Source organism: Dipodomys spectabilis, unplaced genomic scaffold (assembly GCF_019054845.1).
Source record: "Dipodomys spectabilis isolate Male_0828 unplaced genomic scaffold, ASM1905484v1 ptg000174l, whole genome shotgun sequence".
Taxonomy (NCBI): Eukaryota; Metazoa; Chordata; class Mammalia; order Rodentia; family Heteromyidae; genus Dipodomys; species Dipodomys spectabilis.
Window position 1 is genome coordinate 5,628,499 of NW_024870851.1, and position 19,546 is coordinate 5,648,044.

At 35.8% G+C, this 19,546-nt stretch overlaps 1 protein-coding gene across 3 annotated transcripts in view; it reads right to left on the minus strand.

Moving 5' to 3' along the window:
* Positions 1 to 224: 224 nt before the first annotated feature.
* Ubr3 (ubiquitin protein ligase E3 component n-recognin 3) overlaps positions 225 to 19,546 on the minus strand; it is a 179,880-nt gene continuing 160,558 nt past the window's right edge. For all 3 annotated transcript variants that reach the window (XM_042694038.1, XM_042694039.1, XM_042694037.1), the window contains exons 33-39: positions 18,477 to 18,601; positions 13,743 to 13,850; positions 13,508 to 13,633; positions 7,846 to 8,025; positions 3,981 to 4,190; positions 3,032 to 3,171; positions 225 to 2,665 (exon numbers count right to left, since the gene is read on the minus strand). In XM_042694038.1, the coding sequence (XP_042549972.1) occupies positions 2,548 to 2,665; positions 3,032 to 3,171; positions 3,981 to 4,190; positions 7,846 to 8,025; positions 13,508 to 13,633; positions 13,743 to 13,850; positions 18,477 to 18,601 (1,007 nt within the window). In that variant the 3' untranslated portion in view covers positions 225 to 2,547. The remainder of the gene's footprint in view (positions 2,666 to 3,031; positions 3,172 to 3,980; positions 4,191 to 7,845; positions 8,026 to 13,507; positions 13,634 to 13,742; positions 13,851 to 18,476; positions 18,602 to 19,546) is intronic.

The window sequence follows — 19,546 nt, forward strand, 5'->3', positions numbered from 1 at the left end:
TTTCCCTTTTCCTGTACCCCAAAACACCCCAATGGCCAGAACAAAACAACTAGTTCTATAAATAAAAGGCACAATAAAAAACAAAACCTTTATATTCCACTAGCTATGTTGTGTTTTTTCTTTTAGGCTAGGCTTACATTTACTACTGTCAATATATTAAGGGGCAAAAAAAAAGAGAAGAACATATAAACATTAAACATTTTAAGGATCTTTCACAAACCAAATGACAGTAGGTTTTTATTAACATATCTTACAATGTCAATTATTCCTAATTTTGTAATTTCTGCTTAATTATAAACGTTGATTTAGCTTCTACAGTAATGTACTGTATTTGAATGATCATTCAGACAAGGTATCACACCAGTACATTTTTTGAATAATATACACACATCACTCTAACTTGGACCTGTTATTTTTTACAAGTGAGCTTATAAATGGGACTTATAAAAGTTATTGGGGGAAAAATTAAAGTTCTGGTTTAGCAGCATGCATGTATGTATTCAAGTACCATTTTGAATCAAGTGCTTTTTATAAAACTTATTGGTGACTACTTCACCAATATTAAAATAAACACTATCAAATACCCAAATTTTAAAGTTAAGGCTAATATTTTCACTTCACATCCATATTCACAACCATAAAACATTCCGTTTTAAATATGTAGTAATCAAAGTCTGAATACATTATACCATGAATATATAGCATCAGAGTTTCAAGCTGTAGAATTGTTCAAGTTCATGAATCCAGAAACAGTATTTACTAGAGATGTAAATTAGCATTTTATCTTCAACCACACCTAAACAAATGGTGTGGTATTCATAATGATTGATGCTGAGCTTATGATACAGCATTTTAAAAAGTAGCAATGTGTTGGAAAGGACAGTGATGTAGTCAAACAGAATCAGTCTAGTCTTACAGAAAAAAGTTATCTTAATAGTCTGGAAATGTGTATAAAAATAGCAGGCTACTCCATGTATTTTCTTATAGTGCTATAGGTAACTCTCGGATGGCGTGAACATATTTAACATGTACTACTCTGCTTTCACTATCTTAATGCAAGGCCATCAATTAATGTTCATTTGCATATTTTATAATGGCATATCATTCAAAAAATTTTAGAACATGGATCTGATGTTACTTTTATGTTTCGTCATTAGACGCTTCTTAATTTTTATATGGAAAAATGTGATTTTATATAACAGCCATGAAGTTGTATAAGGAATTCCTTTTCAGCATAATATAGGAGGATAATTACCAAATTACTTAATTATTTGGGAGAAAATCTTTGTACCAATATATAACATGCTTTTCTGTAACTTTTCTTCCCAAATATTGAGTGGGATTTTTAGCTCATTCATTCCCATTCTGATTTAAAAATCCAAACATAATTTGCATTTCACATGCAGAAGGCTACCACAACTGAGCCTGTCCTTCCCTCCTCTTAGGAAACCAAGCAAAATCAGCTGTGATGACACTGCATGAATATAATACAGATGAGTATCTTGAGCTCATAGAGAAGTTCCAAAATTTATGGTTCATCTGTTGGGAAGTATGAGCACTTCTAATCAATTATATTAAAAAAAAAAAAAAAAAAAAACTAGGTTGGAAATAAAAGGTAAACAACCACAGAATCAAACCTGACAAGTATGTTCTTAAACCTTTCGATTTTATAATAAAATCTATTTGTTACTAATTCTAACAATTCAACCACCTCAAATGGCAAATTTTAATTTTTTCTTTATTTTCTTTAACTTTTTTTTAATAGTGCCTAAAATCAAACTCAGGGCTTCATGAGATCTTATGCTCTGACACTGAACTATATCCCTAGCCCACAAGTTTTGACTTTTAAGTACCCAACCACACATATGTGTCCCTTCCCCCATGTACTGTATTATATTAACAACCACTATCTACTTATTTTACAGCTATTTCAATTATTTACCTGGGGAGAATATTTATGAAATTCCTGAGAATGAATTAAGTTTTCAGCAAAGCCTTAAACTTTTAACAGATTCCTCACAATAAGAAAAATTTAAAGTTCTATTATTAGACCAACTTTACTATACAATATTTCACATAAATCATGTTTTACATTTTTTTCTAATTACATACAGCAAAAATCTCAAATCAACACAATGACAGAGAAAAAAGATGCATTATGTTAAGAAGATGCAAATTAAAATAGAGCAGTAAATTTTCAAATAAATCACACTCACTCTAAGTATCCATGAATAGTTGATATGCATTGTAGGGAGAATCATTTCTGAATGATTTTGTGGACAAGTTGTGCTTTTTATTAATTGTGCACTTAATAAAATGACCACTAAAGAATGATTTAACTTACTGGTTTGTTCTCCAGATGCTTCCTAAAAATTATACCATTAATGTGATTTATCAAGCACCTAATTTTGGAAAGGCTTCATAATGTACGTTTTCTTTCTTTCCCTCAGCAAAAGCATTAATTCCCCCAAATTAAGTTAAAGCTTATTGTTGATAAAATAAATTCTTAATGAAAATGATATTGTAATGCAATGCTGAGTTGGTAAGTCACAGCCCATTATAATGTGGACCCCATCTTTTATTGATGTGATCAAAAGTATGAGAAATCCACTGTTGCTCAAGAACTTTGTATCTTTCTTTACAAATGTAGAGAGGTTTGCCTCGCCTAGAAAGAAAAAAAAGAAAGAAAAAGTATTAAAGGTAATACAAGGCAATGGGGATTTTATATGCATCACATGCATTTCTTCTATTACACTGTGGTTAAAAAAGAAATCTCAGTAATTTGGTTTATTTCATATTTCTTAAGCATGTCTGACAAGAAAAATATTTGGGAAAAAAAACCCTTCTAAATTAGTGGCTGGCAGAATTTTTAAGTTTTGTGTGTGTGTGTGTGTGTGTGTATACAATGTACATATAAGTGTATATTTACTTTATGTAATATATATTTTTACTTACAAAGCCATGAATAGCACATTGGGTTTTACAGACCAGACTTCAATAAAACACCCAGATATATCCATGCAGATCTAACCTAAGATCCCGGTCTTCTTCTCCGTGAGCATCCAAATACACAGAACCCCAGAGGCAGAAGCGGTGACCTCGAATGATAATAATTACCGATGCATTGATCAAAAGGAAAATCCCTGTTCCAGCACCACAGTTTTGAGAATGCTTTAAAAAAAAAAATCAAAGAATGTCAATGCATTTCATAATCAACTGAACTTTATGACAAAATCAAGAAGGTCTTAACAAATTTAGAATGTCTTCTAAATAATAGATATCTTAAAATTTTTAAATTAGATTTAATTGATATTAACCTTATAACCCCATTCCCTGTACTTTAATACATTAAGAAAAATTTGTGTAAACATCATTAGAAAAGCAATAAAGAAGCCAGGTGCCAGTGGCTCATGCCTGTAATCCTAGCTACTCAGGAGGCTGAGATCTGAGGATCGAGGTTCAAAGCCAGACTGGGCAGGAAAGTCCTTGAGACTCCCTTCTCCAATAAACCACTAGAGAACCAGAAGTGGTACTGTGGCTTAGGGGGTAGAGCACTAGCATTAAGCTGAAGAGCTCAGGGATAGCGCCCAGGCCCAGAGTTGAAGCCTCATGTCTAACCAAAAAAAAGAAAAAAAAAGAAAAGAAAAGAAAAGCAATAAAGAACCACACTAAATTCAGAGGCTCAATGGCCACAACACAGGGAAATAGACCATTAAAAAGCCAGCAGGACAGTGGACATGAACTAGAATTGTATTTATGATAGGTTATACCCACTTAAATACAACCTTGAAGTTTTGTTTCATTTCTCTTTTTCAGTCTTCCAATGAGTTACAAAGAATAAAAAACAAAACCAACAAACAATCTCTTTATATACTGTGTTTCATTTAAATACTAAATTTGAAAACTTCATGATCATGCATAGCAAATTTCCATGAGACATAAGTTTTTATAAATTTTATGTGTTATTTACTATTGCTTACCAATACACATTCACAATAACTTTGTTGCTTGCAGCAAAGTCCTTTCAGGCACACAAAAGTGCCACAAACAAGGCAAACAGCAGGATCTTTAGGAACCTTGGTGCAGACACTGCAAGTTTTTCTGTGGTAGTACTGAAAAATGGTGTTATAATTTTCAGGCAACTGTAACAGGTGTGGTAATTTCCATCTTGCTTCTTGGATGAGTAAGGCCTAAAACATCCAAAAGCAGTCATTATTCCTATGAATTTAAGACATTAATACAAAAAATATATTAATTTTTTATTTCCAGGACAGGAAATCTGCCTCTCCAAGAATGTCACTTACTTTCTTTGTTAATATTTCTCTTACAGAAATGGGGGGACAAGGGCTGGGAAGGTGGCTCAGTGGTAGAGCGCTTGCCTTACATGCATGAGGCCCTGGGTTCGATTCCTCAGCACCACATAAGCAAAAAAGAAAAAAAGCCAGAAGTGGCGCTGTGGCTCAAGTGGTAGAGCACTAGCCTTGAGCTGAAGAGCTGAGGGACAGTGCCCAGGCCTAGAGTTCAGGCCCCACGACGGGATCCCCCCCCCCAAAAAAAAAGAAATGGAGGGACAAAAGGTGGACAAATGTAGCAGGGGTACTCACTAGACAGTATTTTGAAAATGAACTGTACAACTTGTGGGACAGGAGGAAAAGCTTGGTGAGAGCAAGCATGGCCCAAAAACAAGTGTACTCATTATCTGATTCACTCTAACACCTCTGCACAAAACCTTTGTAATAACAATTTAAAAAGTAAAAACTTCTGTTTCCACACAACAATGACAAAAATAGTAGTTGAACTACTACTACTCTTTTCATACAGATTTCAGTTACAACAGATGTAATCTGTTTTAGAGTAAGCTTTCTACAAAGCTTGTTATTTCTTTAAAAAAATATTACTGAGTATGCATGAAAAAATATCTAAGTTTATTTTTATTTATGCTTAATGAAAAACTTTTGAATGCTTATACATCTTTTTGAAACCAACTTTTGGCCTTTCTTAAACAATTAATGGGCTTTTACTTTAGTGAAAGAGTTATAATTCATCATTTCTATATCAATATTTCTTAATTTAGAATCTCTTCCCTAAAGCATATAAAACTCATTACATTTCAACCTTTTAAATTCATTTGTATCCACAAATGCGAGAGCTATAATTTTAAAATAAATTTCTTGTTGTAAGTATAAAAATAACTAGCTATATTTCCCTTTGGGCACACTTTATTTACTATTTAGTTGTATAAAAATGCTAGTAATTTTTTCTAGAGGTTACAAAATAGGTAAATAGTGTGTGAGTCTATTAAGAAACTTAGTGATTGGCAATTTCTACTGTCTTCATTTACAACCACACATAATCAGCGTAACTGAATAGAAACAACTAAGGAGCTAGTTTGCTGTTTATCAATGAATTCACAGATAAAGCAGCCATGGAAGCAAGGATAAGAATGATGTATGGTTTAAAATAAAATACACTACTTGTAGACATTTAATGCCCAACCCTGGGCTCTAAAGAAAGCATTCTGCAATGAGCTGATTATACCAGAACCCTGCCATTAAGCAGAGGGATAGCAACTTGTCCCCACTATCACTTATTGTAGATTAGGCCTTGTAGACTAAGTCTCTAATCAAGTCATTTCCCTTTATAAAGAGAGATGTAAAGTAGCACATGGATATCTATGGATTCTCTAATCTTTACACTCAATCATCTGAAAAAACTAACTGTTGAGCTAATGAATTTCTAGATGATGCCAGCGTGGGGCAAAATAGTAACCTGTATAAATGGTTTTTCTTTTTCACAGTACAAGTCTGGGAAGCTGGAGGCATAAAGTTGTGTTACATCTTATGATTACACATAGAAGTTCAGTTTTAAATTTCTGCTTCAGTGTTAAGCTGGATATACTGGACTCTCTTGTGCTTTTAATATCAATTATACCCTCTTGTTGGGGATATAATAACAATTTGGCTAAATTCAAAATCTAAATATCTGATTATTCCAGGATCCTCACACCAGGGTGTTGCATATGCCAAGCAACTGCTCTACCACTGAGCCTCCTCCCTTCCCTTGTAGCTCATGCCTGCAATCCTAGCTACTTGGGAAGTTGAGGTCCAAGGAACAAGGTTTGAAGCCAGCCTGAGCAGAAAAGTCCATAAGACTCTCATCTCTAATTAACCAGCAAAAAGTCGGAAGTAGAAAACTGTGGCAAGCGGTAGAAGACTAGCCTTAAAACAAAAAGCTAAGAGAGAATACCTAGAGCCAGTGTCTCTTGAACTTCTCTGCCCAGACTGGCTCTAAAAAAAAACCAAAAAACTATGATCCTCAAATCTCACACTCCTGAGTAGCTAGGATTACAAGTGTGAGCCACTAGTGCCTGGCTAAAATGCTAATTTTTATTGTTCCTTTGATGTTTAAAATTAAAATTCTCGTTTTCTCTGAAACTTAGCTTTCATCAGTTGTACTTCTGCCAGTGAGAACATCCTACCATTTACTAGTTCAAGAAATATTTATTAGATGATAAGTCTGTGCCAGGCATTTTCTAAAGACTAATGGTTCAGAATTTCTGGTATTTGAAGCCTTGTTTAGACATATTCAAGAAACAAATGTGATAAACAGGGCTGGAGTGATAGCTCAGTGTTAGTGTGTTAGTGTTAGGTATAGCTCAGCGTATGTATGAAACAGTGTATGCAATCTCTAGCGCTGAAGGAAAAAAAAATGATATGTCAATTGTTAAAGAAAGTGACAGAAATACAGTCTGTTAGTACTACTGAGGGAGAGGGTTCGGACTATCTAGGAAGATGGACTTTCATTCAGACCAATCTTCACAGAAGATATAATATTCATCTTGGCAAAGCATTGAAGAATGGTGAATTCAACAAAAGGGTAAGAAGGTTGCTTTAGATAAAAGTAATAGCAAAAAGAAATACTACACAAGTTTTGAAGGCAGAGTATACTTGTAAACATTCTTTTGTGATTTGATCATGGTAGTGGCAAAGGAGTGTTATCAAATGAGGATGGAAACAAAGCAAAATGGTTAAAGATCCTTTCAGGCTGTGCAAAAATAACAAGAAAGCACCAAGCACAGCTAGTCATTGTTTTAATGTTTCCACTCAAAATCTTAAGGTCATGTTCATCTGGTTATCAAGTCCTATATATTTTTTTCAAATGTCTCATTTCAATTACTAAGTTTTACTATCAAAAAAATGATCCAGATTTTTCTCCACTACTTCAACAATCTCTTCCTTTCACCTAAAATAGTATCTTCATCATCTTCCTTCTCCGTAAAATAGTACCTTCATCATATTACTTCACTTCTCAAAAGCTTTAGTTCTATCCATAGAAAAAAAAGCATGCACCAAACCAAGGCATCACAGCACCCTACTCCTGCCCATACTCTATTTCCAATTTACTCATCTCCAACATAAACTCTTTTCATCAGATAAGCAAGTAGTGGCTAAGTGATAGAGCGCTAGCCTTGAGCAGAAAGATCATGGACAGCACCCAGGCCCTGAGTTCAAGTGTGATCTTTTAGATTTTCTAGTTCAAGTACACATACAAAGTTCTCCTGCAGAAAGAAAACAAGTTCCTTATTAATCTTAATGTTTGAATCTTCCAGGTGTAGTGCTATGATTTAGGAATTCAAGTCTGCTCAGCTAAAGCTAAAAATGACAATAAATATTTCATTGTTATTAAAATGGTTCTGCTTTTACACTCATAAGTGAAATTCAAGTAACCAGGTTTTCAGTTTCATAAATGTTCCCAAGCACAGGTGATCTGAAATTTAAAATTCTCCATTATTCTCTTATTAGTGTATCACTATTGTTGCCCAGTGAATACACTTGTTTTACATACCTTCCCTTGTTCTGAATGTCTTTCAGTAAATGATTTTATCTCAAAACACCACTGAGTTATAAGATCCAATGCTGGAACTGGCCAATCCAGACAGGAGGCACTGATGAGAGGATGCTCTGTTTGGTAAAATGTTGGCAGAAGCCCCAGGCAGCTGGCAAGAACTGAAAACTCTTCTTCTTCCTTTTAGATATGAAATAGAAAATTCTTAAGATACTTCATTAAAAATATTTTCTATTACAGGTAATTTATTTGCCATTCTCATCAATCACCTTTCTTAAGAAATAATTCTGAGTCAACTAAGAAAAAGTGAAGGGAATTAAGAGAAATAGCAAAGAAGAAAAAAAAAGATTCTTAACTATTACATCCAACTATCCCCAAAATATTTTTCATTGAAATTTACTTTCTAAGTGGCATGGCATTTGCTTCTTTTATACACTGCTTTTTAATTTTTAAATACAGTTTACACTACGCAGTAGAAATTATGCAATAGCACTATGATAGAAAAGTGAAGTTACTATAGGGCAAAGTGAAAGCTTAAAAAAGATAGGTAGAATTGAGTATAGTGATATACATGTGTAATCTCTGACCTTGAGAGGTGGAAGATGTTGAGTTTGAGGCCAACCGGGCTACACAGCAAATTTGGGCTACCTTTAGCTATAAGCAGAGAGTCTCTCTCAAAAAAAAAAAAAAAAAAAATAGTAGTGATCAGGTATCAGGTGAGGGTGGCTCATGTCTGTTATAATCCTTGATACTCAAGAAGCTGAGATCTGAGAATCAGTTTGGTGCCTGCCCAGGCAGACAAATCTGAGAAACTCTTATCTCCAAATAAATAGCCAAGCAATAACAGTTTAGGCCCCAGCACCAGCAAAAAGATAAAAATAAAAATAAAACAGTAGGGATGTACTTCAATGGACATGCTTGCCTAGCTCATCCAAGGTCCTGTTTAATCAATGCTTAAAAAAAAAAAGAAAAAGGACCACTAATAACATGGAATTCAAAAGAGGCAGCACTTAATAACTTGCCTGGTCTCTGGCTGAGTACAATATAAAGTCAGTCAAAAAAAAATAGGGATTGCAGCTTTTGTTTAAGTATTAAGAAAGATCTAAGAGCCAATAAGTTTGAAGCCCCATTCACTAATAAAAATCAAAGATAGCAGTAGTACAAGAACTCTTTAAGTTTACTTTCAAAGAACTGGTATAATAAACACAAAACATAGGCTATATAGAAGGCCAACCAGTGTATCACTTCTCCTTTGTTCAATTCCTATTATTCTCATTCTGTACTATACAATTGAAATTTATGAGATCTCAGATCACCCAGCTCCATTCAAATAAAATTAATCCTTTTGTGGTTGTAAATACCTTGTAAATACTTTTTTCTTACTTGTATATTTTATAATAATAAAAAATAATAGACATAGGTGCTACTGCTGCGTTCCCTTTGCTCAAGGCCAGCACTTTACTACTTGAGTCACAGTACCACTTCTGGCTTTTTCTGTGATTAGAGAAAAGTCTTACGGACTTTCCTGCCCAGGGTTGTCAGGAACCAACCTTGAACCACTATCCTCAGATCTCAGCCTCCTGAGTAGTGAGGATTATAGGTGAGAGCAGCCTGCACCAAGCTGGAGAAAGGTGTTTTGAGTTTTCATCTCAACCAATGGCTGGGGGTGGTGACATGACCTGTGTCATTCCAGCAACACAGGGAAACAAACAGAAAAGACTGCAGCTCAGGACAGGCTAGCTCAGGCATAAAGAGAGAGTCTATCTCAGAAATAACAAACACAAGCCAAGAAACAATGGCTCATATCTATAATCCTATTTACTCAATGGAGAGGCTGAAAGTCTCAGTTCAAAGCAGCCCAGGCAGGAAAGTCCATGAGGCTCTTACGTCCAATTAACCAATCAAAAAAACTGGAAGTGAAGCTGTGGTTCCAGTAGTAGCCTTGAGCAAAAAAGCTAAGAGACAATGTTCTGGCCTGAGGTCAAGCTCCAGCCAGGGGCATACACAGAAAAACAATAGCCAACACAAAAAGGAATGGCAGGGTATCTCAAGTGGTACAGCATCTGCCTAACAAGTTCAAGGCCTTAAATTCAATCCTTAATAAGTAAATGAATAAATGAATGAATGCAAAATGATATGCAGACTGAAAAAGATGTTATTTTTTTTTTTAATCTCCAGAAATGAGGCTACAAATCCTTCATTTGTATGTTACATAAAGAAGTTATTGCCAGGGGCCGGTGGCTCACATCTCTAATACTAATTACTCAGGAGGCTGAGATTATGCCAGCCTGGGCAAGAAAGTCCTTAAGACTCTTTTTTCCAAGTAACTACCAAAAAAGCCAAAAGTAGAGCTGTGGGTCAAATGGTAGAGCACTAGCCTCGCACACAAAAGCTCAGGAACAGCGCCCAGACTCTGAGTTCAAGCCCCAAGACCCCCAAAAAAGTATTTTTCCAGGGATTCACAGATTTTTTTTTTTTTTTTGGTCAGTCGTAAGGCTTGAACTCTGGGCTTGGGCGCTGCCCCTGAGCCCTTTAGCTCAAGGCCAGCATTCTACCCTTTGAGCCATAGAGCCACTTCTGGTTTTCTGGTGGTTAACTGGAGAAAGGAATCTCATGGACTTCCCTGCCCAGACTGGCTTTGAACTGCAATCCTCACATCTCATCCTCCTGAGTAGGTAGGATTATAGACATGAGCCACTGGTGCCCGGCTAGCTCTTGTTTTTTTTTGGGGGGAGGGGGGGGTCCGGTCGTGGGGCCTGAACTCTGGGTGGGCCTGGGCGCTGTCTCTCAGCTCTTCAGCTCAAGGCTAGCGCTCTACCACAGCACTACTTCTGGCGTTTTTTCTCCAAAAAAGTATTTTTAAAAAGCTACTTACTGAGAAATATTTTACTCCATAAAATATGTTTTAGGTGTACTTTGATGAATTTTGGTATATATGTAGCAATGAAACTACCACTAAAATAATTCAAACAATAGCTCTCCTACCATTGTAGTTTTCTTTACATTTTTTCATTTAAATGGAATCATACAATATATATTCTTTGTGTGCACAGTCTATGCATAAATGTGCCTGGCCTCTTCCACTTTCAGTAATATTTGACATTTATTCATGTTATTTTTAATTTTATTGCTATCTTTAAGTAGTTATATAAAGGAGTTGCTACTAAACAAAGTTGTTTATGAGTACAATATATCTTGATCAATTCACCTTTTCAACATTTTTACCCATCTCTCTCCTACCCATCCATTCCCCCACTCTTCTTAATTTTATAGGCTATACATTAGATTCTTGTCTGCATTTCCCCCTCTTCATTTTAATCACTGAGTACTTTACTATATAGATAGACTGTATTTTGTTCATACATTCATTCTGGGATGGCTTTTCATTATTATGAATTAGGCTGTAAAAACACTTATATAAAAGTCTTTCTGTAGATTACAGTTTCTTTTTAATTTCAACTACTAAGATTTCTCTAACTTCATCCTTCAATCACTGTTTTGTTGTTCCCTATGAATGGAAAATAATTACTCTCCCTTGTTGTTGTATACGTTTACCTATAAGTCTTCTTACCATTCAAAAAGAGTTGTATCTTCTGAAGTAAAGCTTGCATATTTAGCTTTACACATTCAAAGTCAAAATTTCTGTATCTTTAAATTGACATCATTTTTACAAAATCTTCATGCACCCAATGCAAAGATATTTCTTTCTTGGTTTAAGACCACAATTCCTTTTCTTTTTTTTTTGTGTGGGGGGGTCCTGGTCGTGGGGCCTGAACTCTGGCCCTGGGTGCTGTCCCTCAGCTCTTCAGCTCAAGGCTAGCGCTCTACCACTTGAGCCACAGCGCCACTTCCGGCTTTTTTCTTTTTGCTTATGTGGTGCTGAGGAATCGAACCCAGGGCCTCAGGCATGCAAGGCAAGCGCTCTACCACTGAGCCACCTTCCCAGCCCCACAATTCCTTTTCCAGTACAGGGTTCAATGAATACTCAAAGCCCAAACCAACTTTCAATGCTCAGTTCAAGAATTTCTGCCTCCAGTAAAAAAGTTTGCAGTTTAGAGACAATAAAATATTCTCTAGTACAAACAAGTAACATAAGCCATAAAGTAACAAGAATAGAGCCTCCCATCCTTTTTTGTTGTTGTTTTGTGCCAGTCCTGAGGCTTGAACTCAGGGTCTGGGCACTGTGCCTAAGAGTTTTTTGCACAAGGTTAGTGTTCTACCACCTGGAGATCTTGATTTTATTTGGGCAGTCTTCATGTTTAAGGATGTTTATATGTAAAGGAAATATGAATTTTTAAATCAAAAACCAAAACAAAAAACATGAAAGAAAATATCTAATAGACTTTTTTTTTTTCCGGGGGGGGGGGGGGGGGGGGAGGGTTGGAAGGGTGGTGTTTATCATGGGGCTGGAACTCACAGCCTGTCCTTGAGCTTTTTCATTCAAGGCTTTGAGCCATAGTGCCACTTCCGTTGTTCAACATCTTATTGTAAATAGAATATTTTGGTGACAAATGTTCAGTCTATCTTGTAGTACTGAATAAAAACAAAAGAACCAAACTATTCAACATAATGGTCAATTGCTTAAGACACACGGAATAAAAAGGCTGTTTAATTTTTACATTTTTCAGACATTAAAGACCATGAATATATTGGAGGTATACTGAATTCCCTGGAATCAAGTGGTACACAGTATTAGGATTTTATTCCGTGGGAATATTTTGGACTTACTTACCTTCTGGTTTCCAACCCATTTATCTACCTATTCCCTTTGCCACATTTCTATGAAACAGGTTAAACCAGAAATAGCTAACACAGCCATAAAAATTACATAAAGGGCCGGGCGCCGATGGTTCATGCCTCTCAGGAGGCTGAGATCTGAGGATCACAGTTCAAAGCCAGCCCAGGCAGGAAAGTCTGTGAGACTCTTATCTCCAACAAACCACTAGAAAACCAGAAGTGGCACTGTGGCTCAAGCGGTAGAGCGCTTGCCTTGAGCTGAAGAGTGCAGGGACTGAGCCCAAGCCCAGAGTTCAAGCCCCAGGACCAACAACAACAACAAAAAAATACATAAATGCTAAAACAACTTTTAACGAAGTGTTCTGAACAATTTAACTTTTAAAAGAATATTAAAAGTAAGGATAATAATAAAACTACTAATAGCATAAACACTATGATACTATTCAAGTATTGGGCATCAATTATCATTGATCTGATCCAAAACTGTTGAAGTATCCATTAATATTATCATAGAAATTGGTGAATATTAATACACAAAAAGTAAATATTCTAAGCTGGGAGCTTGTGGCTCATGCCAGTAATCCTAGCTACTTAGGAGGCTGGGATCTGAGGATCACAGTTCAAAGCCAGCCCAAGCAACTAACCACCAGAAAATCAGAAGTGGCACTGTGGCTCAAAGTGGTAGAGCACTAGCCTTGAGCAAAAACAAGCTCACAGACAGAGTCCAGCCCATGAGTTCAAGCCCCATGACTGACAAAAAGAGAAAAGAAAAAGTAAATATTCTAAATATTTTTGAGCTAAACTAATGTATACTCAAATAACACTTGTATATACATATAAATACAAATATATTACACATGAGTATAATTCACAAAAGTAGCTTACTTCAAAAACAAGGTTCCCTACTCTCTACCCCAAATTATACCTGGCAACTAGGTAAATCTTCTCCAAAAAGGTGGTGCTGAAGAAGGCTGGCAATTCTGAGGAAAGGTAAGCAAAAGTCCTGCAAGTACTTTTCCATGGACTCTGGAGACCAAGCAACAGGACTAACCTAAATTTAAAAAAGAAAATGTCAACAATTCATTCTATAATAGACATACAAAAAAAAATCTAAACTTTACTTAATAGACATTATTTATGTGATCTTAGCACAAGCATACCATTGCACACTCCTGAGTTCCTTCTTCATGGTATAATTTTCCTTTAGATAGTTCACTTATAACAAAGCTGAGTAACACCTCATAAGACTTTTCTGCATCACATGTATTCTGGGTGAAAAAATTAGAATATTAGTTCCATTGGTCATTTAAAATTATAAAAAGTTTCACTGTAAATAATAGTTTATAATAAATAAAACTGACTTTATATATATTTATATACATATATATATATATATATATATATTTCCAACATATGAACTTCAGTTTTAAACATAGGTAACAACATTTATTTCTAGATTCACAGTGAAGTTGAGCAGACAGTCAAAATGATTCTAATACTTCAACACTGGTAATAGATTACACTGTATATATGAATCATGCTTTGGAACCTGTAATTTCCAATGTTAAGAATTCGTTTTAAGGAAATAATCCAAAAAGGGGGAACGAGGAAGCTATATGCACAAGTCATTCATTATAGCATTAACAGAACAAGAAAATCAGCAATAACCAACAAAACTAAGGCAGCTAGTAAGGTGCAGTGGCTTAGGCCTATAATTCCAGCTATTTGGCAGAGCTCATGGGGATTACAGTTTGATTTCATCTCCGACTAAAAAAGGGAAAGTTAGCTAGACTTCATTTTGACAAAGAAATCAATCATGGTGGCATAAGCCTGTAAATCTCAGCTATACGGAAGACATAATTAGGAGCATCTTGAGCCAAGGCTGCCTTGGAAATAAAGTGAGACCCAGTTTAAAAATAACTGCAGAAAAAAGGGGTAGGAGTGATATGGTTTAATTGTTAGAGCACCTGCCTGACAAGGACAGGCCAATACCACTTGTTCCCAAAGAGGAAGTCATCTAAATTATGGAACAGCAATTCAATAAAAATATTACAAAGGTAATGAATATAACAAATTTGAACTGTGTGGAAAAATGTTTACAACATAAAAAGAACTAGACTGCATTTGGCAAAAATAACTTTTCATTATAATTACCATACATAAGTATAAAAAATTATGATGACTGAATAAATGAGTATGACTCCACAAAGAAAAGGAAAGGGTGAGAGAGAGAGGAGTAAAATAAAAAATAAAAGAAGTTATGCAGATAAAAATCATACTTAATCCCAATAATGTATGTCATTAATTATAGTGATGTATATTATTTACAATCTGCTAAGTGTTTAGATCTATTGTTAAGAAAAAGTTAATAACATTTAGCAAACCAACCAAAATAATTTTGCCTTCACTCATTAATTTATATATCTATAAGATAATATAGCTCTAAAATTTAAGTCCAATGACAGCATGCCTTACAGTGAATATTTTATTAAGTGTTTTTCCAGTAGTTATCCATTATGAAATTGAGGAAAAACTTATCAGACAGTTACCTAAATAGCATCATGTTCCTTCCATCCAACATTTATAATTGCTTAATTTTGTCACAAAGTTCTCACTTTAGCAAACACTCAAATGAGTAAGTTTAGGCCCAATTACTAAACAAGTTTAAAATGTCTAATTTTTATAGGCATTTTACAAAAAAAAAAATACAACATAAACATTTAATATACTTGATTTGAATTCTACTTGAACACCAATAATCCAAATATCAAATTGTATATAGAAAAATGAAAGAATACATAGAAAGGAGAAAGACAATTATAATAGGCAAAGTTATCCAAGAATTAATCAGGATGAGGGAAAAAAGATCATTCAAGAAGAAGAGCCAGGCGCCAGTAGCTCATATCTGTAATCCTAACTGCTTAAGAGGCTAAGATTTCAGGATTGCAGTCCAAAGCCAGTCCAGGCAGAAAAGTCCCTGTGAGACTCTTATCTCCAATTAACCATTCAAAAACTGAAAGTGGTTCAAGTGGTAGAGTTGCTAACCTTGAGCACAAAGAGGCACAGGGACAGCACCAAGACCCTGAGTTCAAGCCTCACAACTGACAAAAAAAAAAAAGGAAGAAGACAGGCTGGGCACTGGTGGCTCACACCTGTAATCCTAGCTACTCAAAAGGCTGAGATCTAAGGATCTCGGTTCTAAGCCAGCCCAGGAAAACTGGATGTGGAGCTGTGACTTAAAGTGGTAGAGTACTAGCCTGAGTGAAAAAGTTCAGGGACAATGACCAGGCCGAGTCCAAGCCCAATGACCAACAAAATAAACAAATAAAAAGACAGCAGTCAGTTTTACAAATCTAGAATCTCATTTGTTTTCAAGAAAGCTAAGGCTTAGATGATTTTTATTTATTCGTAAAAAAAAAAAAAAAAGAAAAAGTTAACAGCTGTACTCAGTGGCAGACTGGCCTTATAACTGGGTATGATGGTCAACAATATCCCTTATGTACTCTGTGATGATTATATGTTAAGTTGCTGAACATATAATTGCAATTTCAGAGTAAATTAGTGATAAAGTGAAGGCTATATTGAACGTTTACTTCATGTATTTATAATTGGATCTCTCTCCTTTGAAACAAGCTTTAGAAAAGATTTTAAAAAGAAATTTTCAATAAAGCTTAAAACCCTTTAAGACTGAACTTATCAAAGTTGCACTTAATACTATTTTCTCTTAACTTTTCTTTTCTTTTTTTTTTTGGGTCCGGTTGTGGGGCCTGAACTCTGGGCCTGGGCGCTGTCCCTCAGCTCTTCAGCTCAAGGCTAGAGCTCAATCACTTGAGCCACAGCGCCACTTCCGGCTTTTTTCATTTTGCATATGTGGTGCTGAGGAATCGAACCCAGTGCCTCAGGCATGCAAGGCAAGCGCTCTACCACTGAGCCATCTTCCCAGCCCACTTCTCTTAACTTTTCTAAATAAAGACTAATTTTTTTTCCTTTACTCATCTCTAAGCCAAACCACTTGGTCATTTCTTTGATTCCACATTTCATTTATTCTCAAGCCACTAAAAATATTTAAATTTGCCTGGAGCTGGTGGCTCACACCTGTAATCCTAGCAACTCAGGAGAATAAGATCTGAAGCTAGCCCAGGCAGAAAAGTCCCTGAGACTATTAGCTCCAATAAACTACTCAGAGTAAGCCACAAGTGGCCCTGTGGCTCAAGTGGTAGAGCACTAGTCTTGAGCAAAAGAAGCACAGGGACAGCACCCAAGCCCCACAAGCAACCAAAATAACTAAATAACTAAAAAATAAATAAATTTGCACTTAACTAAGTTTGCACAATTTTTCTAAATTGTTGATATAATTTAAAGACAATTCCTTTGGATATGTCTAGATCTTACATTCTAATACTTTTGTAAAAAAGTATTTAAAGAGGCATAATTAAGGAAAGATTGGGATTTTTCAGCTTGGAAGTGGTGAGTCAAAAAGCCATCTTTGGGAACCAGGCACTGTGTAGTCTTAGCTTCTTGGAAGGCTTGGATTTCAGTTCAAAGCTAACCTAGGCAAACAAATCCGTGAGTCTTATCTCCAATTATCCTGTGAAAAGTCCTTCCCCCACAGTATAATCCCTGCTTTCACTGTATTTGGTGTCGGTATAACTTGTGGAGGGGAAGAGGAAAAACATGTCGTTTAAATAAGGATACAGGTGGACCCATTGCAACAATGAGAAGTACAAGTTGTCATGTCGAAAACGAACTTTACAACTTTGGTGGGGGGGGGGGGGGGGGGGGAGGATTAGGTGGGGGAGGGGGGTTGGCTGGGAAGGGATGGGAAGAGTAAACAAAGGAGGAGGCTACAATGCTTGATAAGAAATATACTCACTATCTTGCCCATGTAATTGTAACCCCTCTGTACAGTATTTTCACAATAAAAAATAAATAAATAAATTTTTTTTAAAAAATGCTGAACTGGAAGTATAGTGATAGAACACTAGCCATGATCAGAAAGGCCAAGAGAGTACATAAGGGCCTGAGTTTAAGGTCCAGTATAGGTACATAAAAGCATACAAGCATACATGCATTCATGCACGCACGCACGCGTGCACACACACACACACGCACACAAGCAAGGCATCTTTAGGTTAATGGAGGATACGGAGAAAGAGGAAAAAAAATACTAGACGAATTGAAAACCTAAGTCTGGGGCTGGGAAGGTGGCTCAGTGGTAGAGCGTTTGCCTTGCATGCATGAGGCCCTGGGTTCGATTCCTCAGCACCACATAAGCAAAGAGAAAAAAGCCGGAAGTGGTGCTGTGGCTCAAATGAAGAGCTAAGGGACTGTGTCCAGGCCCAGAGCTCAGGCCCCACGATTGGACCCAAAAAATAAATAAAAATAAAAATAAAAGCCTAAGTCTGCAAACATTGTACGTTCTCACTACACTGGCTTTTTGTTTTTGAAAAATGGTCTTGCTATGTAATCTAGATTGGCCTCCTAAATGCTAAGATTACATACTCATTACTTAGTAACTTTCTCAAAGTTTGTTAGCAGAAAAAGAAAAAACAAAACTACCCAAATTTAAACAGATAAAGGCCAAGTTTAGAGACAGATGAAGAAGACCTAATTGTACAAGAAAACATTTTAAATTATTTTAGCCTAAAGGTGTTCCATTTACAATTAAAATACTATTAACTCACATTGTCTTTCATAAACCTACTCTTGGTCTGCAAGTGTAATTCAGCGGTACAGTGCTTGCCTAGCACGTACAAGGCCTTGTGTCGAACCCATCACAGCAAAAACAAAACATACAAAAAATGTAGAATCAAATGCCTACTCTCATTTACTAATATCCCCAACTTAAACAAGTTTCCCAAAGTAGTAAGTGATGAATCAAAAAGGAGACTAACCTTCTTAAGAGATCCAACATGTTTCCAGGCTGACCTATCTTCCTCACTGCATTTAACTGAAAGTGCCGTAAGAGCCTGTGTATACAGTAAGGTAAAAAGCACCTTCACAATACAGGTGAAGTGTTCTATAAGGAAAAAGAACATCATTACTTCTTTGAAATCTAGACATTTTATAAACTAATATATGCCTTTCTTTGCATGTGTAATTTATTTTCGACATTTAAGTAATTAATAAATGACATTATATTTGTGATCCTCCAGATTTGAAGTTATGAAAACAAAGTTCCCCTATACATAATAGAAATATGTTAGTGAGAAACACAGAGTAGAAAGTATGCTTTTTTGGAAGACCAAAGAGCTAGTGCTCAGACTGGAATACCCATGGAGCTGTGGCAAATCCCCTAAATGAGCTGCAGGTACCAATAACAATGTTTGGGAGTCTCAGTGTTTAAGATCAACATATTGTCTACCCCTAATATGAGACAAATCTTACAGAGAGCCAAGTGTGGTGGTTGACACTTATAACTCCAGCACTCAAGAGTCTGAGGCAAGAGGATTTTAAGTTTCAACTCAGCTTGATTACATATAGCAAGCCCCTATCTCTAAAAAGTAAATCAATCAACAATCAAAGCTATTAGCACTCACAATTCTAAACTTAACTCTGTGTAGATGGTTTTTCTTCTAATTCAGTATTTCTTCTATAATACTGTACTGCTCACCCAGGAAATAGATATTTCCATTTAAGTCAGTTACTGGAGTGAGAAGTTTGTAGACATTTTGAGATTTTCTTGTCTCTCTCCTCATGCTAAAATAATCACTAGCTCTTGTGAATTCATTTTAAATCACTCTCATTAGTTCCAACAACTTGAACCAGACTTCGTCCCTTCTTGCTGAAATCTGTAATTCTGGCCTAAGGATTCTGTAACAAAACCTAAATGGTTTAGTTATGCCTCCAATACTATGTCCAGGTTTAATGACTTATAGTACTTTTTTAGTTTATATTAGTTTTACAAAAGGAGTTTCATTGTGCATTTCTAAGCAAGTATGCAATGTATTGCAATCAACTCTTA